The sequence below is a fragment of the Arachis hypogaea genome, chromosome 19 (genome assembly GCF_003086295.3).
Source record: "Arachis hypogaea cultivar Tifrunner chromosome 19, arahy.Tifrunner.gnm2.J5K5, whole genome shotgun sequence".
Classification (NCBI taxonomy): domain Eukaryota; kingdom Viridiplantae; phylum Streptophyta; class Magnoliopsida; order Fabales; family Fabaceae; genus Arachis; species Arachis hypogaea.
Genome location: NC_092054.1, coordinates 31,296,015 through 31,322,575, shown reverse-complemented (window position 1 = coordinate 31,322,575; position 26,561 = coordinate 31,296,015). Strand labels below are relative to the sequence as shown.

Genomic DNA, 26,561 nt, shown 5'->3' with positions numbered 1-26,561 from the left:
GGGAAGGAGAAGGGGGGAAGGAGAAGGGGGAGGGGAAGGGGGGAAGGGTGGGCATCACTGCCACCGTCGCCGCCGCTGTGCCGTTAGGAGGGAGATCCGAGGGAGAGAGAGAAAGCGTGGAGTTGAGAAGGAAAGGGGGAATGGGGGAAGGAGAAGGGGGAAGGGGAAGGGTGGGCATCACTGCCATCGTCGCCGCCGCTGTGCCGTTAAGAGGGAGATCCGAGGGAGAGAGAGAGAGAGAGAGTGGAGTTGAGGGAGCAGAGAAGCGCGCCGCCACCTCCAGATGCCCTTGCCGCCGCCGAGGAGAAGGAGAGGAAGAGGATGGGATGCTGTCCGCGCCCTGCCACCGCGTCAGTTCCCCGCCGCCGTGCTGCTTCGCTGTCTATGGGGAGTCGCTGCCGATCCGCTACGAGCCGCCATCGCAAGTCAACAACGAAGAGAGAGCCACGAGGAGGAGGATCGCGCCACCCAGTCGTCGTCGTCCTCGCTGCGCCGCCGTCGAGCCCACTGAGCAGAAGCCCATCACCGCCGTTCGCGCCTCTATCGCCGTCTGAGAAGCTTCCATGGCCGTTGCCGTCGAGCCCACTGAGCAGAAGCCCATCACCGCCGTTCTGCTTTCTTGCTTTCTATTTTTTTTTCTTTCTGTTTTTCGTGTTCTTGGTGGTGGTGGTGGTGGTGTTGTTGGTGTTGGTGTTGGTGGTGGTCTTGCTTTCTGTTTCTGTTTCTGCTTTTTGTTTGGTGTGGTTTGGTGTTGTTTGGTGTTGTTGCTGTTGTTTGGTGTTCTTGGTGGTGGTGGTGGTGGTGGTGGTTGTGGTGGTGCTGGCTGTGGTGCTGGTTGTGGTGGTGGTGGTGGTGTTGGTGTTGGTGTTGGTGGTGGTTGTGGTGGTGCTGGCTGTGGTGCTGGTTGTGTTGGTGTTGGTGGTGGTGGTGGTGGAGGAGGTAATTGTGCTGGTAGTGGTGAGGATATATTTGTCCAAAAAAAATTAAAAGGACGATTTTAATACGAAAAAAAACGTTAAGTATGATTTTAAATCAAAATATACATCGGGGACGGGTTCGATTCCAACCCTCAACATGAGGGACCAAAACAATACTTATCCCTAATAATAATAATAATAATAATAATAATAATAGCATATGATATGTATATATTCATATGGCTTTCCGCCAAATGAATGTAATGATACATATAATAATAATAACAATAGTAATAACTAAGGAAGTTTGTATAATAATAATAATAATAATAATAATAATAATAATAATAATAATAATTCTTTTATTTTTTTCAAAATATCTCATTATAATAAAAATACTTTAAAAATTCTAATAGATTTTAAATTTAAAGTATCATAAAATTTAATTTAATTATTTTTAAAAAAATAATTTATTTTAAATAAAATAATAAATCATAAATAACTCATTATTTAATTTTCAAAAACTCAGGTTGTTATATTCGCCGGGGGTAAGACGGACTTTATAATTTGTATATAATAAAAAAAATCGTATTTGGAGAATTAAAGTTCAAAAATTGTGTTTGAAAAAATATGAATTTTTTTTAGTTTATTTTTAAAAAAAATTCACAAACGTATAGAGGTAGAAAAAAAACATCTTTTTTTAAAGTTATAAATTATATTTTTTTAAATTTTTTTAAAAAATATATATTTTACGTAATAAATAAATAAATAAAAAAATATTTTTATATAGCTATATTTAAACATAACTAATAAATAAAAAGATTTATATAAAATATTCAAACATAAAATTATTTTTAATTTTTTGTAAAATCTTTTAAAAAAGATAACTTAAAAAGATATTTTTTTTAGAAATTCACCCAAATAATCTTTTTTATTTGATAAGATATAAATAAATTAGAAAATTTTTTAAGTATTGATAGCAAAGAATTGGTGTGTGCAACTCTTTTAAGTATTTATATGTAAATTATAAATATATATACGTGAAAAAATTTATTGAGTATTGATGGTGACTCGAAAAATAAATGTATTTCTAATCTTCACCCATTATTTTACTGAATTTAGTTACTATTTAATATTTATTACTCTTTGAGTCAATAATTCTCTCCACTCTTTTAAGGTTACGAGAGATTCGAACCAGTCAATAAACCGATAAAATTACTGGTTCAATAGTTTATTGGTTAAATTGAAGTTTAATCAATTTAATTGAATATTAAATAGAATAATTCTAAATAGCAAAAATAATTTCAAACAACAGCGAAAATAATTATCCAATAATCCATCAAAAAATCTGTTATTTTTTCTCTTCATCATGGCATGCACCTATTATTAGATGTCTTAAATATTTAAATAATATTTCTTTATATGCTATAACTTTTGAACAATTATTGTTTACATATTGATGTAAGCTTTTTTTGTCCTTTACTAAACTATTCTATCAGCCTTGTTATGAATGGAATACCGCTGAATCACTCTCTCCTACGAGGCTTTCCTCTTTCCTATACTTAGAACTTGGAAAAATCGATTCTTGCTTTTCATCCTTTACTTTAGTATTAGGCTGCTTCTCTGCTTAGGTAGCATCTCTATCGGCTAGTGAGCTAGTCACTACTATAGTTTTGAAAGCGTTTACGTGCCCCTATGTTCGTTCCAAGACCTGGTTTAAAGCTTTCAAGCAGAAAGGCAGACGGGATGATCATTATAATATTCACAACCCAGCTAATCAATTTCAAATTTCAAATTCTCTATGGGTGGCTAGGGTTCTTTGTTCTTTCAATTTCAAATTTTCTTCGGTTTTAGAGATGAGAGGGGTGGGAGTGGGACTGGGCTTCAGTTTCAGTTTCAAAATCCAAGTATTATCAAAATCCAAGCATAGTGCTTACCGGCAGCAAGGATGAAGGAGAGTGACTGCGACAACAGAGGAGACGGCGACATCGGCTAGGGTTCTTCACGTTGTTCCTTCAATTCCAAAATTTAACTTCAGCATTAGTTTAAAATAAAAATTATTTTAAGTCATTAGTTATTTAATGCAAAATTATAATTAATTGTAGAGGAATACATTAAATAACTAGCAAACTAAACTAATTTTTATTCTATTTGGCATATGTTATAATGAAGAGAAATAGATAGAGAATTACGAGCATCAACTATTGATAAAGAAAATAATAGAGGAGCAAGAGCAAGAAACTAAGAACAAGAAGAACCAAGAACAACAAGGTAGTTACTCTGTGGAAGAAAGAACAACCGTTGGTCATGGTGGTGCAACAGCGACGGCAAAGGCAGTGGACATTGCTCCTCGTCTGACATCTTTTCTTGAGAAAGATGAATCTTTTCTTACTCCTTGGGGTTTGAATTACAATTCTTAATAAAGTTCTTCAAACCAACAAGGAAAAAAAAGCTACCATCAATTTCAACCTGAGTCGTCGTTTTTCATTAGAGTAGTAAAATTCTTAATTCAATTCAATTCAAACCAGTTCTTTTTTTTTTCTTTTATAATTCTTGATTATTAATGAAATCATTAAACTTTTTATTTTATTAATGATTATTATCAGTATCCAAAGTATTTTGGAAGTCATTGTTATTATCCGCCGTGACCTAATCAATCTGATTCGAATAAACCTAATAATTCATAAGGTATGTGAAAAGACTGATTTTTTTTTGTTTTTTGTTTATATATAACAATTTGATGAATGAACAATGTTAGCTTTATTTATTGGTTTGACATTCCAATTTTACAAACTAGCTTCACAAATCACAGTTATTATTTATACATTCAAATTAATGTTACAATCAAATACATATCACCCTATCTTTAGATTAAAGGTGTATGTTAATTTTTCGTACTAGTTGTTTATGAGTTTTTAGAGTATGTATGTATCTTTATAATAGTTATACCCGTTGATGTGTATTGATATGCAAATTATGTTTAATCTTTACTATTCTTTAAGCTATCTTTTAAATTGTTCAATTATAATATGGTATCATATTCTATTTTATATTTGTTGGGTCACATGTATATCGCATATTTCAATTTTAAATATTCAGTTTTAGATGTTTTAGAAAATATGATATATTTGTTAAATATAATTTTGATTTTCTTTATTAAGCTAGTTTTTAAAATTGAATTAGATTATTCGATTAATTTTAGTTCAACTATATATCAAGAAATATACAAATGAATAAGTTGATGGAATATATTCAGAACTTACTCTCCTCTTTCCTCTTTTTTTTTTAAAGGTTTGTTGACTACGATGACTAGAAGAGGTCTTAATAGCGTGAATGTGAGAGAGCAAGGAATGAAACATGAAGAAAGTAATTAATTCTGATAATTCTTTATAGTTAGTATTCGAGGTAGTTTAGTTTAATTTATTCTTGTTAGTTGGAACTTGGAATTAAATATGGGTCTAGATTCTGATTTTTCTGCGACGTTTGGAATATTTATAGTAATTAATTTTTCTTTATCAGATGCTGGAGAAGGTGTTGACGATGACTGGTAGGGAGATTATGGATTACAACTTCAGAAAGGTTGCTGCTTTGAAGGAGCGCATTTAGGAGCTAGAAAAACAGGTTTCGACCCCTCTGTACCAACAAATTCGCGAGCTTCAGGCTGAAAACGACACAATCCGGCATGAGGTAGAAATGTTTCGGACCATTTTCGATGAGTGAACGTTGAACTTAATTTAGTACAGTTTAGGACTGGTTGGGTCTCCGCAGTATCATTTATGATGTAATCTTCTCTTGAGTTGCCTGGGTTTAACTTTCTCCTGTTTGAAATTGTAGTTGCATGTGTTGCGTGGGTCATCGCTAAACCTTAAATGTTGTTTGTTAAGCGTTGGGTTTGTTACCCCTTGGTAATGACGTTAAATGTTTTTTTTTCAGTGACTTTCCTAACTCTACTGGATCGATTCAAATTATTTTCGGTTAATCTACTTGTTTGCCATACGAAACTATTGATTGGTCCAGGTGGCAGCAATTTCTGATTCAACATTCGTTACGCAAGAGTTGCTACTAGTTCTCATTCCGTTGGAACCCGTCTGAATTTGCCGGTACGGAATAAACCTGGGGAATTTAACAAGTTGCTCTGCGTTAATACTTTGTTTTCCGTTACATGCCTAGCTGCATGGAAGAATCTCAGAGATGCTAAGACATGGCTCTGCTCTAATAACTTATTTATTTTTTATTCCTAACATATTCGAACTTTTGGTTTGTGACCTGATTTTTCCTTATAGAAAATTAATTGTGTTACATTTCCTCCCGACTGCGAACTTGAAAAATGATACCATGTTTTTTTTTTTTTGCATTCGGGTGCATACCTATATTGTCATGCGATACCATGCATCTTGCACCATATAGCTTTCGTGGAGTTGTAGCATGATGATGCTACTATTAACAACTTCATATCTCCTTCAGGTTGTCATCACAGTTTAACTATGTACATTCAAATGCCATCCATCCAGCGAGGATGCAACCTACACAGTTAAAATTCTTACATGTTTCTACTCTGCCTATGGGCAAACCCAAAAAATCATTTAAACCACCGGAAACTTAACAGCCGGGCTATCCAAAAATCAAACGTCCCCACGCTTCCAAAACAACAGATCAGAACATAAAACAGTTGCCCCATCGTATCCAAAGTAGATGGGTGATCCAAAAGACAAGAGGCCACACAGGGTGGATGACAAAATATGTTTCGTAGCGGCTTGGCCTAGCAAACGTCACGCATACTCTACATGTCTTCAGTCTGCCAGTGTTCAAATGCTTTGGAGACCAACTGCTGCGCAAGGAGGTTGTGAGACTTCATAACCAAGTCTACCGCCAAGCGCATCCGAGTGGCAGCGTTGACATGCTGAGAAAGCTCACAATAGCAATTGAAAATAGCTTAGTCAGTTTCTGGTTGTGGACTTAATTTGATACGACACTATAACTTGAAACTGAGTCAATGGTTACTCTGTCCGGCCCTCTTACTTGAACCCCGTAGTCCTGCCACATGTGCGCTCGAATCATCCACTGAGCGACCCAGATGCCACAATCCATGCTGCGATGGCAAAAGTTGTTGTTAGTTAGGGACGGATTTACGGGTGGACATGAGAATTACAAACCATAACAGTAAATGGTTGCCAAATTAATACTGACCGTATGGAGAATAGGAGTGTGGAGGATCTTACGAGGCTGCTGCCTGCTAAGGCACATCAGGCTCTTCAAACTCGAACACCGAGAAGCGTGGTCGCATCACCCCAGGCCCGGTGAGCCAGGACTTGCCTAGTGTCATTCCCTCCAGGGATAGCGCCTACAAAACGTTAACCAAAAACATCATCACTGAACGGTTCTGGATGGAGATCACAAACAGTGGGTTTATCGACTTGTTCCATAGGAGTAGAACATCTTACGACGCGGAGCATAGCCGTTTTCCTTGCGTCGTCTTCACGAGGGTCTCGGAGGGAGTCTAGGTAAATAAGCTTTTGCCGCAGGACGTCGATTATCATTAGGTACCAGTGTTGGTCGCACCACACGGGCTGATACACCTGTGAACAACAGAAAGCCAGACTCAAAGTGCAACGTTATCGACAATGTGCATGCACGATGTGAGTACGACATCACTGGAGGAGTAGACCATACCCGGGTCACCTGGTCGACCTTGCTACACATGTAGTTGTTACGTATCGAAGTGACGTTTGCCGTGGTCAGAGACCGTCCGCCGAGTGCAGCTTGCTGAACAGAGGAAAAACAGAAAAGCGTGAGACTGAGAATTTCAATATTATCAGCAGTTACAAGTCAAGATTAATATCATCATCACACCTAAACCTTCAGCCGAGTATATAGATGTAAATGGTTTTGCATGTAGATAGTAATTCTGAAGTTACCCTTTCTCTTACGTGGAATAATTCTTTTAAATTAATAACATATACGATCAGTTTTTGTTATACACGAGTTATAGGCACTTTATAACTTTCATAATGAACTACTCATTCTGTGAGAGAATGTTGACTTTACAATGCAGCTAGAAATAAAAATGTCAAAATGCTTACATGGCTAAAGCTCCTGAAATAATAACTCTAGTAAGTTTTACCTAAGTAGTTTTAGTCGGATGGGAAAAAATAAAACTACCTTTTCGAGGATAAAATAGGAGATACATATCAGAGGAAAGAGCCATGAAAGTGCAACATAAGTTAATCACCGTATTTCTTCGATTAGCATCGTAAAGGGAAAAACAGAAAGAACTAATCCATGGCTACGAAATATGTGACGGACCTTACTTCTTTATGTCATCTTGTGACTGTAGCTAAGATGCTAATGCTTCACAACATTTTAAAAATTGATACACAGGAGTATAAATTTATTAACATTGCAAAAATGTTGTGGAAAAATGAAATTCACGTGTGTGTTTTTACATACCAAAATGATGGGCAAATGCTTAGGCAATGACGGAAAATAGATTACTCTCCAAAAGTAAAATATATTGAAACCAGAAAAAAGGACTCTATTCAGTTACACCTTATGGGGGTTTAACAAAAAAATGTTGAACCCTGTAATCCTGGTCTACGATGACTAAGCACGCGTAAAGTTGAAGCCAACGCAACAGTCTGCACATCGCGCGTGGCCAACCATGGTAAACAGTATGCGTCTCTAGATGGAGATACTAGCCTAACTAAGTCAAATAATGCTTCTACCCTGAATGTGTGCATATTCTTACCATGAACGTCGTCGGCATAAACCAAGCGTCTCCACTCGATGCTAGTGTGAGCATGCGGACCACTGTGTTCAGCACCTGCAATGATAACAAGACAGATAAACCGGTCTCGTGGATCATTGACAGTGTTCGCGAAATCGGGTAGGTCTGGTGACCGAAAAATGAATTAAACAGACCCTACTCATATCATCCACAACCTCCGTCTTCGGTGCCAAAGTCAAAAGCACTGCCCGGGTGGCATGGCGGTCCCCGGTATCTATCAGAATCTCACTATGATAACATGAACCAGTTACAACCGCTCAAAGAAGCAACAGAATAGATTTCAGAACAGAACGGTCGGATTGATTACCTATCAGGAAGAGCTCGCGTGAAGATATACGTGGCGACAGCCACCTCCACTCCTGACAGATTCATGTCATCGGTCGGGCGGAACACCAGGTTCATTGACTACATTCATACCAGCGAATTGGTTATGGCCGTTGAATTCTTAAACGTCATTGAATCCAAACTAGCTATGAAGTAGAAAACAGATAATGGAATTTACTTCCTCACCTTCAGAATGCTCCGTACCGTCACACTCACGGGGTTACCTATGCCGACGACTGCAGCTGTTCCCTTGGCAGGAAGACCCCTTCTTCGCCTAGCCGATAACATGGCTGTCTCCGTATCCTGATTTGCATGAAATTGCCACGGGATCTTGTCGGCATCGTCGTCGGTGGTTAGATCAACCTGAAATTGACGGGAGGGAATCGATGGGTAGACCCAAGGAAGGAATTAAAACGGCATAGATTTGGCTAAAAGGGTAAAACGAATCCTTCTTACATACGTACCAACTCTGGCATAATAGGGGATCGGGGCTGCTTAGAAACTGGGTCAGGTTTCTCCATACCCTTCTTTGACCTCTTCGTGATGAAGGGGATGTGGTCGACGGTGAATGTGGTATCCAAGACAGGACTCCATACCTGCTTCTTTGGTCTGGATGGTTTGCATATTCCACTGCTTTTGCTCACTTCATCCTTCTTTCGCGTGGTGTTGGAGACCTTGCTCCTGCGGTTGTGTTGATCGCGCCTGCAACTCGCGCATTGCCCTCCAGGTGGGACCACACGCGGCGCCGATGACCGCCTCTCCATGAGAAGCTGGATCGTGTCTCTTATCTCCGACACCACCGTATCATGTCGCGATATTGCATAAGACAAATGCCGAAGATCGGACTGCAGCCCGGAAATGATGCTTACCACACTCTTCGCTATGGGGCTGCATTCCTGCAAAGTATGTACATTCCCTGTTACAGCTACACACTCGGTATGGCACATAAAGAATAAGGTGCAAGTGTCGATTATCATACTGACATGACTAGGACCTCGACTGGCAGAGCCGCAACTCCCAGCAGACCACGCTGGTTCATTCAGTCCACCCAGTGGTTCCCTGCAATAAGTGTGTGTGCAGCCATTTTTCATCAACATAGAGTATTCATGATGCAATCCCCAACAGTATCATGTACTACGGAAAAAAAGGGAATTTACATACATACTCACTTGACCGGGCTAGCTACACGCCTTTTCCTTGCACATGACGATGAGCATTTGGAATCGGAACCCGTCTGACGCGGCAATGACCGCCTTAACGGCTTTCTCAGATCTCCGCTTCGGGTCTCACCAAACGATAGCCGACGGGAACGCCTGCAACACACAAAATTTGACTTCCACGGTTTACATTACTTACACTTTTATCAGATCCTTCATATTCACGTGTCACATTTTTAGGTGAAAAAGAGTAAGCATTAAAGAATAATTATATTCTCAAATTTACGGCAGAAGACATTCTTGAAAATCCAAAGGGAAACAACCCTCCTTTAGTCTTCTTTCCTAACTCGAACGGGTCGGGGCAGACAAATTTTTTCGACACCTATGTGATGGTCATCGTCCCATGATTACAATTTTTACATTGGATGAATAAAATAATGTCACGAATCTCCATTTTGAAGCTCTGGTAAAACCCAAAAAATAAATTCTGGAAAAGATACATACTTTTTCCTCCCCTGTATATGATAACATGGTCTACTTTAATTGATCATCATGATTAGCACATGGAAGAAATTCGTATATGATATCTAGCAACAAAAAATCTTCCACCCTAGTTACACGGCGCCGAGAAGAGTTAGACGAAAAAAGGTTGTCAAGTCACCCAATTGCTTCTATTATTGCTACACAATGATGAAAATATGCATCTGATGTGCCGATCCAGCATTTAATTAATAAAAAGTTTAAAAGAGAAAAGAAGGAAAAATCTCAATTACCAGCATGGATGGCTACAACTTAAATCCTTAGAACACAGACTTGAGATAAGTAAATAGGAGCAGGGAAATGGATGGTACTTGATTAATTTTCAGGCCTTTAAATATCTATGTTCAACTCTCTGTGCCAGTAGTGATATTGCACACGGTGAACACCTTAGAAATCATGCAGGTTTCAAAAAAATTCCTTTCCCATTACTGAGTTATTTGAAATTGTTCTGCGCAGGACCCGAGTAACCCCGGCACATCACTCCGATCAGCTGTTTCCTTTAGATGTGGAAGGAGTTATTCTGTAAGTCCATGGGGCACTATTATACTTTATAATGACGCCATTCTCCTGAGGCTGTTGTTATATATAGCTTCTGACTCATATCATATGCTTCTACTAGCTTCAGAGTGTGGGAACATATTTTCTGGTTTAAAACAATATCCTAAGATACACAAATGGCATAAGATATTCTCTTAGAAGTGACTGACTTTAACTGGTTGTTCGTTGACTGCATCCGTTCTTTGTAGCTTTACTTCTCAAACACTGAAAACTCTATTTATAAGAACAAGTGGATTAAGCTCATGGCTTCTGAGTGATACTGCGAAGCTGCAGAAGAGGATAACTGACTGGAGATTTTGTTTTGCTTCTTATTCTAATCTCAAATAGGTAATTTGTCCATGTGATGCATTAATAGTGTAAGGGACAAAGGTCAGACCTCCATATTCTTCCTAAATGTGAACTTTGTCTACGAAATTGGACTAATGATTTGTACTTATTCCTCCTAACTGTTGTTCTATAACATAACTGTCTAACACATTGTTTGCTTGTATTATCCTTTGCTTTGAGAACATCTATAACAAACGTCGGTGACTTAAACTTACTATTCCGTCGAAACTCGAAACAACTGATGTATGTATTCTTAAGATGGAAGACAGTGAATTGTTTAATTCAAATCAGACGTAACCTAAAGGGCAGATGACGACATATAGGCGAGGAACAATTCTGGCTAACCTGAAGACAGCGGGGGATAAGGAGAGCGCCGCATCACCCGAGACGGATGTTCAAAACAGGCTCTGACAGCACCCTAGCTTCGCCAACCCTAACCAGCCCAGCATTCATCGGTGCAGAGCACCCTGGTGCAGCAGTGACCACCGACGGCCGCATAGATCGTAGGCTTTCTTCTCAGACAACCTTGCCCAGCGGCCTCTTCCCGGAGAATCCGACACCACCACGTCGACCTTACTGCTACGGGGTCTCCCGCGATGAGCCACCCCCAATATCGTGCACACTATACCCAACCCACCCACAACAGATACACCGGTCAACCCGACCCAACCACCCCTTTGAATACATTTAGGGCCTCACGAATCCGGTCTTGCCCAATGGATAGGCCCATTCACAAAACTAAATATAAACCATTTTCATTTGGATGTCAAAGTATGGTTTTCTCTGTTAGGCCCAAACAACAAATACACTTTGCAATTGCATGTGAAATCCTACTTTCCCTTTCATCTTTCGGACCAGGAATAACTAGCCCACCTTCAGCGGGCCCACTTCTATAGCCACAGAAGGCACGGGGGCCCAAGTAAAAAACTCAGGGAAGATCCTATTCACAGGAGGTTAAAGAAAGGAAAAATGTTCTGAAGAAGTTCACTAACGGCATGCCCCAACCCCCCCCAAGGGGAACCTAATCAGTAAACTAGTTCTTTTCCTATGCTAACTTTCCCTTGGGGTCTGTTGATGAACCTCAAACTCGTCACGTGGTGATTAAGTTCGTAAACTACAATTCACTCTGAATTAATCCCGTCTACTTTAACCCAAGTAATCCCTCCTTATTTCGCTTACCAACACCACAATACTGTCTAAACCAATTAACTACCTGTATGCACAACGTGACTAGTCAAGCAGTTGGCAGGGATCCAGTGAAACGATCAGGAATCTCACTAGGTCTCTCTACATAGGCCAAAACGTGATGCAGTGAACCATAAAAGACATCATGTTCGTAAATAAAAACAGTTAAAAAGGTTATACGAGTGCCATCTGTAAACAACTCACATGTTCTCCGAAGGCACGTGTCACGGGCACGGAGGAGTTGCTGGCACAAACACGGGGCCTTATCGTCTCTCAGAACACTATCATGGGGGTTGTAGCCTCTCCCACATGGCGCTCCATGTCGGCTACCATCGGTAGATTCCCGCGTGCCGCTCCAGATTCCCCACCAATCACAATGTCAGATTGGGCTATGCAAGATTCTTGACCTCGCTGTCTAGTGCAAGCGAGTTGTGAACAACCACATCAAAGCATTGTGAAAATAAGGCGAACCCGTGACTGGCTATCGCTAACACACTTTCCTTGAATTTACCAACTTGCCCATAATGCTTTCCTTAAACGGCGACAGAAATTCATCTCAATGTGTCGTTCCTATTTCATGCATGTCTACTCCCAATCATGAGTCGGTGTCCAAATTGGTCTTTTCATTGAACCCTTCTCCCGAAATGCCATTCAGCTCGCAGTATGTCTAGTCATTCTGCCTGTTTCATCCAACTAGGTTGTGGAGGGAAATTGTTTTCTTTTGGCGCCAAGGGAAGGCTACATGGGGAGGAAACATCAGAGGAATTGGCACAAAAACCAGCCTGGTTTTCGTGGTCTGGGAATCTAACCGGTTTGGCGGTCCAACCAAGCCCCCTTTGTCCACATTAATTTTTTTTCCTTTTCTAAACAAATTTACTTCTATCTGATTCGAGTGTCGATGCGATTCGATCCAAACCGATCATCTTACAGATCAGATCGTATCCTCAAATTACAGATCAAATATAGATAAATACCGTCGATTTATATGGATATGACCTACTCTATGAATACCCCTTCCTAGTACTATATGTTCATCGTTGCAAAACAATCCTTCCTTTACTGTAAACCATTATTAGATCCTGATTACCATTAAAACAACTTAATTCTCAACAAAGAGATAATACTTAAAGGTCTCCGAAATTATCTTCCTATTTGAATCCATAGTTGTCAAAACAGAAGTCGATCCGCTGGTTCGACCGGAAAACTAGTGAACGGCACTAGAACTTAACCGTCGTTCGGTTCGTTTTCCACCTTCGACCGTTTACCGAATAAAACCGGTGTGAACATATACAGAACGCCTAAACCCCACTAACCGAAATGGTCTGGCTAAAAAATTTTTGGAACTCTCTCCTCAAAGGCCTCAAACCAACAACCTTGGAGCAAAAGCAATCTCAAATTGCCACTAAGCCATTCCACTCCTAAGTATTGTATTTGACATACACTAACAATGTAGGAAACATAAATATCTAGACTAATTTAATTTTTGTTTTTTCTATTTTTAAGATTAATTATATTTTAATAGACGCACCATTATTAACATAAATATAAATTTCACGAAAAGTTTGTAAATCTACTTGATCTATTTCATTGCTAGTATAGTGACTAAGGTTATTTGTTCTGATGTAAGTGTTAAAATCTACTGATATTATATTTAGATGCTACGCTTTGTGAATTAATTATATTTTTATTGTGTCAAACTAAGATACTATTGTAGCATTAAAATTTTTTCCAATTTCGATTTTAGTAAATTTTAGACGTTGAGACTAGATTCTTCATAAACTGTTACTGAAGATATGTATTTCAAATTTTAATCTTACGTTTTTAAATATTTTCTATTCTATATTTACATGAGACCGGTTTTATCGGCTCAACCCATGATTTAACGGTTGAACCAATAAACCAGCAAACCAGTAGATTGACCGGTTCGACCACTGGTCCGGTCCTAACAGTTACGTTTCAATGTAATTTCACAAATTTCCATTTACTCAATTCTGTCTCCCAACTAAATATTTATGACTCACGTTGCTTCGTAATCTAATTTTTCTCACTGTTTCACGAAATCGTTAACGACATCCTGAGATGGACTAACGGCTGTTACAGTATACATTCTACCCACTGTTTGAGGTGACACCTGAAATTTCTTTTTTCCTTAACTTTTTTTTCAACTAAACACTTATCACCCTAACATCAGTCACGGATACCTAGGTTAAAAAAACAAACTAACTTAACTGAAACTTTAAACATCACACTACACCTTGAATATAACCTCAAAGCAGAACTTTAACTTATGTATTGATTAATTTAAATTAGAATCAAATAAAGCAAATCTCAACATAATTTATATCAATGTTTTCAAATTCAACATTCCTATACCAAAATTAACTCCGATTTTTCTTTATATTCAAATTTTAATGAAATAGTGACTTTAATAATCTTAACCAATGTCCTCATTCTTTACTCTTATGTCTTAGAAAACTGTATATGCGAGAAAAATAATTAATTTCTCTACTTTAATACATAGTTATTTTACTAAAACGAAATAAATTAATTTTTTTTAATTTTTAAGGAACTAATTAATATTATATATATTTTGTTACACTCCATTTAGTTATATAAATTTTATTTATTTCTAACGATTATATTAAAAATAAAAAGAAAATTAATATTAGTAAATCTTAACATATAACAAAATAATAACAAACTAATTACTTTATATGTTGTGCGAATCGGCCTAACTTGTTCGTCCCGGTTCAACACCCCTACTTGTGATTTCTACCCTGTCACCCTAAGCCCACTGTCATCTTAGCGCTAAGCAGCCTTCACTTCTCCTTGCTTTTATTCTTAGAAGCTGGGAATTCGTGCTTCGTCCACAATTCAACCAACACAAGTTTTACACTATTTATCTTATGCAAGTTTATAATTGGCTAGCTGTCTTCTTCCCGTGTAGTACCGGGTTTATCGGTTCATTCAGCGAATCGTTGCTTGAACCGGTTCTTCAGTGAACCAATAGTTCGACGGATTCAATCACTGGTCCACTCCCAAATGTCATTAATAGACAAGGTCAGAAACCCCAGAATCCCCCAGCCTCGGCACAATTTTCCACCTCGCAACGCACGCCTCACGCAACCTGGGTTATTCAAACCGGTCGGGACTTGCCGATTCGACACAAACAAATTTACACCGGATCCCCCTCCGTCCCTGGCCATTGGCTCCACCGTCCACCTATCAGAATCGGTATTGCAACACCAACACCTTTTTACCGTTTTAGCCGTCTGCTCCGGTTCAATCCGGTTTGACCGACCGGTTCAGTGCACGAACTACTCCTACCCAACCGGCCCATTTCGTCCAAACCAAACCCAATTCCCTTCCCTCCTCTTCTTCTATAAATAGTATTGTCCTAGTGCTATGCAAAATGCATACACACTAAGGAGTGGCTCCCTCACATATAGCCACGCATTTTTGGCCACCAAAATGCCTACCCTCCCCACAACAGCCAAGATGGCACCAGGTAAACCTCCCACATTTGGCAGAGACAACGTTCCATACCTCCATGATCACAACCAAAACAAATCCTGGGATTGGGTGAAATTGGCAAAAACTACATCACCTTTCTATAACTCCGACTACTAGGCTCCTCATAACTGTTGCAAGCGGCGGCAAAATTCACATTTAAGAAGGCCGCGGCGACTTGCAAGCTAGCCTCTCTACCAGTGTGTTTAGCGCCATTCCATGCGAGGCTAGCAAACAGTTTTTTCGTTTTCTTTTTTAATTATTTCCTTCTCTCGTACCCTCACCTAGACAAAATCCTGTATCTTTCATATTGTAATCTCCGGTGCAAGAATCTGTTGTAGTTACTCTTCGTGAGTACCCATCGTTATTGTATATTACTAAGTACAATCATATTCAAATTTCTTTTTGCATGAACTAACTTCTCAACTGAAAAATCACCTACTTATGAATCACTATACATCTTCCGCTTGCCTTATGCTTTTGTTGTCAACAAACTCAGCTCCATATGTTTCCCAGAATAACTTATTAGAGCTCATACTGGTAAGGTGCATAGTCCACCATATAACAAAAATAACATATGCCCTAGCCAGCGAGGCAAAATATAAAGGCTTGTCATGTGCAACTATACCATGCATGCTTCTTCATTTAATAATTCATGCTGTCTGAACTCTTGTGTGGCGTCGGAATGATGTGCAATATACTTTGGTCTACCTAGCTACTGCCTCGTAACCCTTAACCCATGTCGGGGCAAACATTCCCAGCATGGCTTGCAAGCTGCCACCAAAGCAGACCAATAAAACTAAATTTCCGTCTTTAAGGAGGTTACTGCATCTATCTTCTCAATCTTCTCGTCATTTATATTTCAGGCCAATCCTCAAAACATATCATCACTGTCACGCTATTAGTCCAAATCAATGTGCTGTCTCACCCATTACAATTTGTTATCTTAGTATTGCTTAATGTTTAAAATATCCAACCAGAGGCAAGTAGATCACAACCTTAAATTATTTTAGGTTAAATTATCCACATTCTCAACCTTAGCTTAGATATAACTTGTTAAAGTTATCATACAAATATCATGCCAAGCGGATAGTTTAAACAAAAGTACACCACAATGTCACATAACCTAATCCAATCAAATGATTCACAACAAATAACGGCTACTACTTTCATTAGTCATGATATTATCATGGATAATTCTTTTTCCTATTTTCCAATAAGTGGGTTCACATCCTGCTTCTAAGTTAAACTTCAATGACCTATCCATGCCAGAAAATTTCCTTCCAACAAATCCACCCAAACCTCCAAAAATTACATACAGCCAGCATCTTCTCCAAAGCCTAAACCCATTTTGAATATGGCCCATTACCTCACCATCCCATCGAAATGCGTTCCGTTATGGGGTCATTTGCACGGTGCGGCTAGCCGGCTCTCCCACTTCATTGTATTCGGCTAGATACTTCAGCATGCCCGCTCCTCCTCACTAATGCCAATAACGATTTTCCATCACTCCACCAGATACGTGTCGACCTACTGTTACATCTCCGAGAATCTCTTTATCTCTGTATCATTTATGCTCTGTACCGTATAATTGTCCTTTTTTTTATTTTGTTACTATTTGTGTTAATACACAGTATAAATTTGTAAATATGCAATTTCGATCTGCTCATTTTATCGGTGTCTTCAGTCTCTCTGATTATCCTCTGTTCAATATTCCCATTATCAATATTTCCATTATTTTATATAGTTTCTTTTTCTATTCACATTGAATTTTGTTTCTTCTTATATGTATCCTGTTTTGTTTTCTTTTTTACTTATTTTCCCTCCTGAAGCCCTTTTATTTGCTATTATAAGAGTCACAATTAGATTGAACAATCAAAAAAGTTAAAAGTAATAAATAAATAAAGTCTTGAAAAATTATAATTCAGGCTAACATTTTAGCATTTGTGAAATATGATATTTGTTAGATCCTTTAATCAATTATTTTCAGCTCTTTTATTTTCTCTTGATTTTCATAACTAAGATGCTTTTGTGTTTTAGCATCAATATTCAGGGTTGGTACTTGATGCTGCTACTTGGAATAAGCGCTGCCATAAGGTGAGTTATATATAAAAATGAAATCCATTAGTGTATGTTTGATGTAATTATTATTCATAATTTAGAAGCATTTTATGCATATAGTAGTAAATTTTCTTAAAATTGTTTCACTTGATTGTTGATTTTATTGGTTGTGTGAATTGAATTTGAAGTGTTCAAGTGTTCACAACCAAGAGCAGCAAGATACTCATTCATTGTGACAATGTGTGAATCTCTCTTCATTGGAATTTCATTCATGAGTGTTGTTTTGTTGTGTAAACAAGACCTTGCCATGATCTTCACCAACAGTGAGGATGTGTAAACAAGCTGATGTTTATATTTTTCATGGTATTATTGAAACTAACTATGCCCTGTTTCAAATGGCAATACCTTATAGTTTATATAGTATTTAAGACACATTAAAATTAAAATGAGCTGTTGTACCTTATCAGATTTTGGAATTAGTTTCCTTAGACTTGTAAGCTGTGCACTGATCCGGTCTCTGCGCCGCTTCTCGGCCTGACTGTGGCTCTTGGAAGCACTAGCAGCTCTGTCTCCGGTCACCATTTCGACCGGTGCTGGCCATGAATGAAACTCATCACCAAATTGATGATAAAGAGAATTACAATCTGAGACATGAGGCAGTGTTTGTGAAGGGTCTAGAAATAAAGAACAATGATCATAATTCTCCATAATCACAGCAACAACAAGAAAATGCAAAACCAATCTACTAGAGTTTATTTTTTTTCTTCTAAAACTATTATTGTTATCATTATTTTCTCTCATCTGCAGGTAGTGTTTTGACTATGCACTAATAACAGGGAGTGATCTTCTTAGCTTGTTATATTGATTGTGATTGGTGTGTTGGCCCTCTTTATCTGTCATTTTACCATGAATTATATAGTTTCTTTTCTTATATATCTATTAGACTTTGTCAAGAATTATCTGAATTCTTATATATCTGAATTCGAAGTGGATGAGAGCTTCGGCCACCGGTGGCTTATATTCATCTCTATCTTGGCCCAGAAGCTCTTACAGTTTGTGGCCAAGCCATTAGCGTTCTTTGGGATCCGCGTTGAGCTTCTCATCAACTTGATTGCCCTCAACGGTTGTATCTTCTATATCATATTTAACTTCCTAAGAGGTAATTAATTACTTTAATTTTTCTTTAACATATATAACTTCTGTTATTTCTATATCTCCTCTATTAATATGTTCTATAATATTTGTTCCTGCTAGTACACCTTTTGTTTATAATATATATATATATATATATATATAATAAAAATTTATTTAATTGTATACTTGAATACATCGGCACACTCTCAATTTTAGAGATAATTAAGCCTTTGAAAACAAACATACACACACAAGTTGCCAAATTGGCAGCTTAATTATAATTAAGGGTGTAAAATGTTTTATTTTTTCTACTTATTTATAAGAAAAGTTAATGTAATGACTAGCAAGGAAAATATGATTAAATATGATTTTAACAGAACTTAAAAATTGGAGTCAGTTTAATTTTTAAATAAAGGTATCAATTAAATGTTTCAACAAATCAGTACCTTTAAGATACAAGATGCTCTTAATTTTTGTATACCTCTTTCAATTTGGACTTTTGTGTTTTACTTTCATTCTACCTCCATTACTTTGATTAATATATGATTGCAACAACACATCATCAACACTTCAACAGTTGACAGCAAAGAATTGGTGTGTGCGACTCTTGGATATACATAGCAACTTTGTTGAATTGAAGGAGTTTTTTTAAGGTAACTAAAGCTCTTTTAAGTATTTATATGTAAATTATAAATATATATACGTGAAAAAATTTATTAAGTAATGATGGTGACTCAAAAAATAAATGTATTTCTAATCTTCACCCATTATTTTACTGAATTTAGTTACTATTTAGTATTTATTATTCTTTCAGTCAATAATTCTCCCCACTCTTTCAAGGTTACGAGAGATTCGAACCAGTCAATAAACCGATAAAATTACTGGTTCAATAGTTTATTGATTAAATTGAAGTTTAATCAATTTAATTAAATATTAAATAGAATAATTCAAAATAGCAAAAATAATTTCAAACAACAGCGAAAATAATTATCCAGTAATTGGTGCACAAATTGTGAATCACACTTTTCACAACTCGTACCACTAACCAGCAAGTGCACTGGGTCGTCCAAGTAATACCTTACGTGAGTAAGGGTCGAATCCCACGGAGATTGTTGGTTTGAAGCAATCTATGGTTACTTTGTAAATCTTAGTTAGGAAGTCAATTATATTTATCAAGTGAATTGCGAATGAATCAAGAGAGCATGGGTTAAAGGTTACTTGTTATGCAGTAATGGAGAATATGTTGGAGTTTTGGAGATGCTTTGTCTTCTGAATCTCTGCTTTCCTCTGTCCTCTAATTCACGCACGCACGTCCTTCTATGGCAAGCTGTGTGTTGGGGCATCACCGTTGTCAATGGTTACATCCCCTCCTCTTGTGAAAATGGTCCAAATGCTCTGTCACAGCACGGCTAATCATCTGAGGTTCCCGATCATACTGGAATAGGATTCACCCTCCTTTTGCGTCTGTCACTACGCCCAGCACTCACGAGTTTGAAGCTCGTCACAGTCATTCAATCCCTGAATCCTACTCGGAATACCACAGACAAGGTTTAGACTTTCCGGATTCTCATGAATGCCGCCATCAATCTAGCTTATACCACGGAGATTCTGATTAAGGAATCTAAGAGATATTCATTCAATCTGATGTAGAACGGAGGTGGTTGTCAGGCACGCGTTCGTGGGGGAATGATGATGATTGTCACGTTCATCACATTCATGTTGAAGTGCGAATGAATATCTTAGATAGGAACACGCATGTTTGAATAGAGAACAGGAATACTTGCATTAATTCATCGAGACACAGCAGAGCTCCTCACCCCCAACAATGGAGTTTAGAGACTCATGCCGTCAAAGAGTACAAAGTTTTGATCTAAAATGTCATGAGATACAAAATAAGTCTCTAAAAGTTGTTTTTATACTAAACTAGTAGCCTAGGTTTACAAAAAGTGAGTAGACTATGACAGATGGTGCAGAGATCCACTTCTGGGGCCCACTTGGTATGTGCTGGGGCTGAGACTTAAGCAATTCACGTGAATAAGGCCATTTTGGACGTTCAACGCCAGGTTTGGATCCATTTCTGGCGTTGAACTCCAACTTTTAATCCTTTTCTGGCGCTGGACGCCAGAACTGGGCAGAGAACTGGCGTTGAACGCCAGTTTACGTCATTTATCCTTGAGCAAAGTATGGACTATTATATATTTATGGAAAGCCCTGGATGTCTACTTTCTAACGCAATTGGAAGCACACCATTTCGAGTTCTGTAGCTCCAGAAAATCCACTTTGAGTGCAGGGAGGTCAGAATCCAACAGCATCAGCAGTCCTTTTTCAGCCTGAATCAGATTTTTGCTCAGCTCCCTCAATTTCAGCCAGAAAAATACCTGAAATTACAGAAAAAAACACAACTCATAGTAAAGTCCAGAAATATGAATTTTTCCTAAAAACTAATGAAAATAAACTAAAAACTAACTAAAACATACTAAAAACTATACGAAATTAACCCCAAAAAGCGTATAAAATATCCGCTCATCACAACACCAAACTTAAACTGTTTCTTGTCCTCAAGAAACTAGACAAATAAAATAGGAGACTAATGGGTTGAGAAGCAATAATATCTCAGAGTTTTTGAGTGAAGCTCATATTCCAATTAGATGAGCGGGACTAGTAGCTTTTTGCTTCCGAACAGTTTTGGCATCTCACTTTATCCATTGAAGCTCAGAGTGATTGGCATCTATAAGAACTTAGAATTCAGATAGTGTTATTGATTCTCCTATTTTAGTATGATGATTCTTGAACACAGCTATTTCGTGAGTCTTGGCCGTGGCCCTAAGCACTTTGTTTTCCAGTATTACCACCGGATACATAAATGCCACAGACACATAATTGGGTGAACCTTTTCAGATTGTGGCTCAGCTTTGCTAAAGCCCCCAATTAGAGGTGTCCAGGGATCTTAAGCACACTCTTCTTTTTGCTTTAGACCTTGACTTTAACCGCTCAGTCTCAAGTTCTCACTTGACACCTACACGCCACAAGCACATGGTTAGGGATAGCTTGGTTTAGCCGCTTAGACCAGGATTTTATTCCTTTAGGCCCTCCTATCCACTGATGCTCAAAGCCTTGGGATCCTTTTTATTTGCCCTTGCCTTTTGGTTTTAAGGGTTATTGGCTTTTTGCTCTTGCCTCTTGGTTTTAAGAGCTTTTGGCTTTTTCTGCTTGCTTTTTCTTTTTCTTTCTATTTTTTTTCGCCTATTTTATTATATATATATATATATTTTTTTTTTTTTGCAAGCTTTGTTCTTTGCTGCTTTTTCTTGCTTCAAGAATCATTTTTATGATTTTTCAGATTATCAATAACATGTCTCATGTTCATCATTCTTTCAAGAGCCAACATATTTAACAGTCTTAAACAACAAATTCAAAAGACATATGCACTGTTCAAGCATTCATTCATAAGACAGAAAGCATTGCCACCACATGTTACTAATTAGAATTTTTCTTATTAAAAACTCGAAATTTTATTACCTCTTATTCAAAAGATCTACTATTTTATTCATGTTTGCTGATGATGAGAAAAATAGACTATAACTTAATTGGGGATAAAATCAAAATAGACACTAATTACTACTAATGATTATGTAATGAAGACACAAACATAGATAAGCACTTAACATAGAGAAAACGAAAAACAGAGAAAGTAAGAACAAGGAAGAGTCCACCTTAGTGATGATGGCATTTCCTTCTTGAGGAACCAATGATGTTCTTGAGCTCTTTTATGTTTCTTCCTTGCCTTTGTGGCTTGATTCCTAGTGATTTTTGGTATTTCTATCCTCAGTTGCTTCCAATAATTATGTGGAGGGAAGTGCATCCCCTGAGGTATCTCAGGGATCTCTTGATTTGCAGCCACATGTTCTACCACTGAGCTATAGATCCTTCACATAATTGTTTTACCACACCAAACTTAGAATGTTGCTCGCCCTCGAGCAAAAGAAGAAGGAATAGATGAAGAAGAAGATGTGGAAAAAAAACTAGGATTATGAGGAGGGAAGGTGGGGATCCTGTGGGGTCCACAGATCTTGAAATGATCCTGTGAGGTCCACAGATCTTGAGGTGTCAAGGCATTTACATCTTTGCACCAATCTAGGCATGCAAAATTCCCTTGCACACAACTCTGGGCGTTCAACGCCCATTTACTAGCCATTTCTGACGTTGAACGCCAGAACCATGCTTGTTCTGGGCGTTCAGCGCCAGGATGTTGCCCATTTTGGGTGTTCAGCGCCAGAACCATGCTCTGTTCTGGCGTTGAACGCCAGACAGGTGCTTCCGCCAGGGTGTGATTTTTCTTCTACTGTTTTTGATTCCGTTTTCAATTTTTAATATTTATTTTGTGACTCCACATGATCATGAACCTAATAAAACATGAAAAACCATGAAAATATATAAAAATTGGGTTGCCTCCCAACAAGCGCTTCTTTAATGTCCTTAGCTGGACCTTGCTGAGCTTTTAATCTAGCTTTAACCTTGAGCACTCTTGCTCAACATTGCCTTCAAGATAGTGCTTGATTTTCTGTCCATTAACAATGAACATCTTGTCAGAGTCAATATCTTGAAGCTCTACATAACCATATGGTGATACGCTTGTAATCACGTATGGTCCTCTCCACCGGGATTTCAATTTCCCAGGGAATAGCCTGAGTCTAGAGTTGAACAGCAGAACCTTCTGTCTTGGTTCAAAGATTCTAGATGACAGCTTTCTGTCATGCCACTTTTTTTATTTCTCTTTATAAAGCTTGGCATTTTCGAAAGTTGTGAATCTGAACTCCTCTAGCTCATTTAGCTGGAGCAATCTTTTTTCTCCTGCTAATTTGGCATCAAAGTTTAGGAATCTGGTTGCCCAGTAGGCCTTATGTTCCAGTTCCACGGGCAGGTGACATGCCTTACCATACACCAGTTGGTATGGAGAGGTCCCTATAGGGGTCTTGAATGCTGTTCTGTAAGCCCACAGAGCATCATCCAAGCTCCGTGCCCAATCCTTTCTACGGGTATTTACTGTCCGTTCTAGGATTCTCTTTAATTCTCTGTTAGAGACCTCAGCTTGCCCATTAGTTTGTGGATGATATGGAGTAGCCACCTTATGGCGAATTCCATACCGAACCATGGCAGAGTAAAGCTGTTTATTGCAGAAGTGAGTGCCCCCATCACTGATTAGTACTCTAGGGACACCAAATCTGCTAAAGATATGTTTCTGGAGAAACTTCAGCACTGTCTTAGTATCATTGGTGGGTGTGGCAATGGCCTCAACCCATTTTGATACATAATCAACTGCCACCAGAATATAAGTGTTTGAGTATGATGGTGGGAAAGGTCCCATGAAGTCAATTCCCCATACGTCAAACAACTCAATCTCCAAGATTCCTTGTTGAGGCATGGCGTAACCATGAGGCAGATTGCCAGCTCTTTGGCAACTGTCACAGTTACGTACAAACTCTCGGGAATCTTTATAGAGTGTGGGCCAATAGAAGCCACATTGGAGGACCTTGGTGGCTGTTCGCTCACCTTCGAAATGGCCTCCATATTGTGATCCATGGCAATGCCATAGGATCCTCTGTGCTTCTTCTCTAGGCACACACCTATGGATTATTCCGTCTGCACATCTCTTAAAGAGATAGGGTTCATCCCACAAGTAGTACTTTGCATCAGTAATTAATTTCTTCTTTTGTATCCTATTGTACTCCTTGGGTATGAACCTTGCAGCTTTATAGTTTGCAATATCGGCAAACCATGGTGTTTCCTGAATGGCAAATAAATGCTCATCCGGAAAAGTCTCAGAGATCTCAAGAGAGGGGAGTGGCGTCCCTTCTACTGGCTCTATCCGGGACAGATGATCAGCCACTTGGTTCTCTGTCCCTTTTCTGTCTCTTATTTCTATATCAAACTCTTGTAGAAGCAACACCCATCTGATGAGCCTGGGTTTTGAATCCTGCTTTGTGAGTAGATATTTAAGAGCAGCATGATCAGTATACACAATCACTTTTGATCCTACTAAGTATGATCTGAACTTGTCAATGGCGTAAACCACTGCAAGTAATTCTTTTTCTGTGGTTGTGTAATTTTTCTGAGCATCATTTAAAACGCGACTAGCATAATAAATGACATGCAGAAGCTTGTCATGCCTCTGTCCCAATACTGCACCAATGGCGTGATCACTGGCATCACACATTAGCTCAAATGGTAACGTCCAGTCTGGTGCAGAAATGACTGGTGCTGTGACCAGCTTAGCTTTCAGCGTTTCAAACGCCTGCAGGCACTCTGTGTCAAACACAAATGGCGTGTCAGCAGCTAGCAGATTGCTCAGAGGTTTTGCGATTTTTGAAAAATCCTTTATAAACCTCCTATAGAATCCTGCATGCCCCAGAAAGCTTCTGATTGCCTTAACATTGGCAGGTGGTGGTAATTTTTCAATTACCTCTATTTTTGCTTGATCTACCTCTATTCCCTTGTTTAAGATTTTATGCCCAAGGACAATCCCCTCAGTCACCATGAAGTGACATTTTTTCCAGTTTAAAACTAGGTTGGTCTCTTGGCATCTTTTCAGAACAAGTTTCAGGTGATCAAGACAGGAGCTGAATGAGTCTCCATATACTGAGAAGTCATCCATGAAGACTTCCAGAAATTTTTCCACCATATCAGAGAAAATAGAGAGCATGCATCTCTGGAAGGTTGCAGGCGCATTACATAGCCCAAATGGCATCCTTCTATAAGCAAACACTCCAGATGGACATGTGAATGCTGTTTTCTCTTGATCCTGGGATCTACTGCGATCTGGTTATAGCCTGAGTAGCCATCCAAAAAGCAGTAATAATCATGACCTGCTAGTCTTTCTAGCATCTGGTCTATGAATGGTAAAGGAAAATGATCCTTTCTGGTGGCTGTATTGAGCCTTCTGTAGTCAATACACATGCGCAACCCTGTAACTGTTCTTGTAGGAACCAGTTCATTTTTTTCATTATGAATCACTGTCATGCCTCCCTTTTTTGGGACGACTTGGACAGGGCTCACCCAGGGGCTATTAGAAATAGGATAAATAATCCCAGCCTCTAGTAATTTGGTGACCTCTTTCTGCACCACTTCTTTCATGGCTGGATTTAGCCGCCTCTGTGGTTGAACCACTGGTTTGGCATTATCCTCCAATAAGATTTTGTGCATGCATCTAGCTGGGCTTATGCCCTTAAGGTCACCTATGGACCACCCAAGAGCTGTCTTGTGTGTCCTTAGCACTTGAATAAGTGCCTCCTCTTCCTGTGAATTTAAAGCAGAGCTTATGATCACTGGAAAAGTGTCACCTTCTCCCAGAAACGCATATTTCAAGGGTGGTGGTAATGGCTTGAGCTCGGGTTTAGGAGGTTTTTCCTCTTCCAGAAGAAATTTCGGAGGCTCTTTTATGTCCTCTGAATCCTCTAAATCAGGCTGAACATCTTTAAAGATGTTTTCCAACTCTGATTCAAGACTCTCAGCCATGTTGATCTCTTCTACCAAAGAGTCAATAAGATCAACTTTCATGCAGTCTTTTGATGTGTCTGGATGCTGTATGGCTTTGACAGCGTTCAACTTGAATTCATCATCATTGACTCTCAGGGTTATTTCCCCCTGTTGGACGTCAATGAGGGATCGTCCAGTTGCTAGGAAGGGTCTTCCTAGAATGAGAGTAGCACTCTTGTGCTCCTCCATTTCCAGCACAACAAAGTCAGTGGGAAAGGCGAATGGCCCAACTCTGACAATCATGTCTTCAATCACGCCTGATGGGTATTTAGTGGAATCATCAGCAAGTTGGAGACATATCCGGGTTGGTTTAACTTCTTCAGTTAAGCCAAGCTTTCTGATAGTGGATGCAGGTATTAGGTTGATGCTTGCCCCAAGATCGCATAAAGCTGTCTTGGTGCAATTACCTTCTAATATGCATGGTATCAAAAACTCCCAGGGTCTTTAAGCTTTTCAGGAAAGCTCTTCAGAATGACTGCACTGCATTCTTCAGTGAAGAGAACTCTTTCTGTTTCTCTCCAATCCTTTTTA

The 26,561-nt window shown here is 38.8% G+C and overlaps 1 protein-coding gene across 1 annotated transcript; it reads right to left on the bottom strand.

The window, feature by feature from the left end:
• Window positions 1–5,264: 5,264 nt before the first annotated feature.
• On the bottom strand, window positions 5,265–8,068 carry LOC112778206 (uncharacterized). Its single transcript, XM_072227806.1, has 5 exons — window positions 7,663–8,068; window positions 6,588–6,680; window positions 6,359–6,493; window positions 6,105–6,258; window positions 5,265–6,006 (listed from the first exon to the last, which is right to left on the bottom strand). The coding sequence occupies exons 1-4, from the start codon at window positions 7,777–7,779 to the stop codon at window positions 6,151–6,153; spliced, it is 453 nt and encodes a 150-aa protein (XP_072083907.1). The 5' UTR covers window positions 7,780–8,068; the 3' UTR covers window positions 5,265–6,006; window positions 6,105–6,150.
• Between the last annotated feature and the right edge of the window lie 18,493 nt (window positions 8,069–26,561).

Bases quoted from the DNA above. Each gene is read 5' to 3' on its own strand.
- LOC112778206 (XM_072227806.1), bottom strand. From the start codon at position 7,779: ATGATCCACGAGACCGGTTTATCTGTCTTGTTATCATTGCAGGTGCTG. The intron at 6,681-7,662 runs GTAAGAATATGC...TCCTCTGTTCAG, and splicing joins TTATGCCGACGACGTTCATG to CAAGCTGCACTCGGCGGACG. The intron at 6,494-6,587 runs GTATGGTCTACT...TGTTGTTCACAG, and splicing joins AGGTCGACCAGGTGACCCGG to GTGTATCAGCCCGTGTGGTG.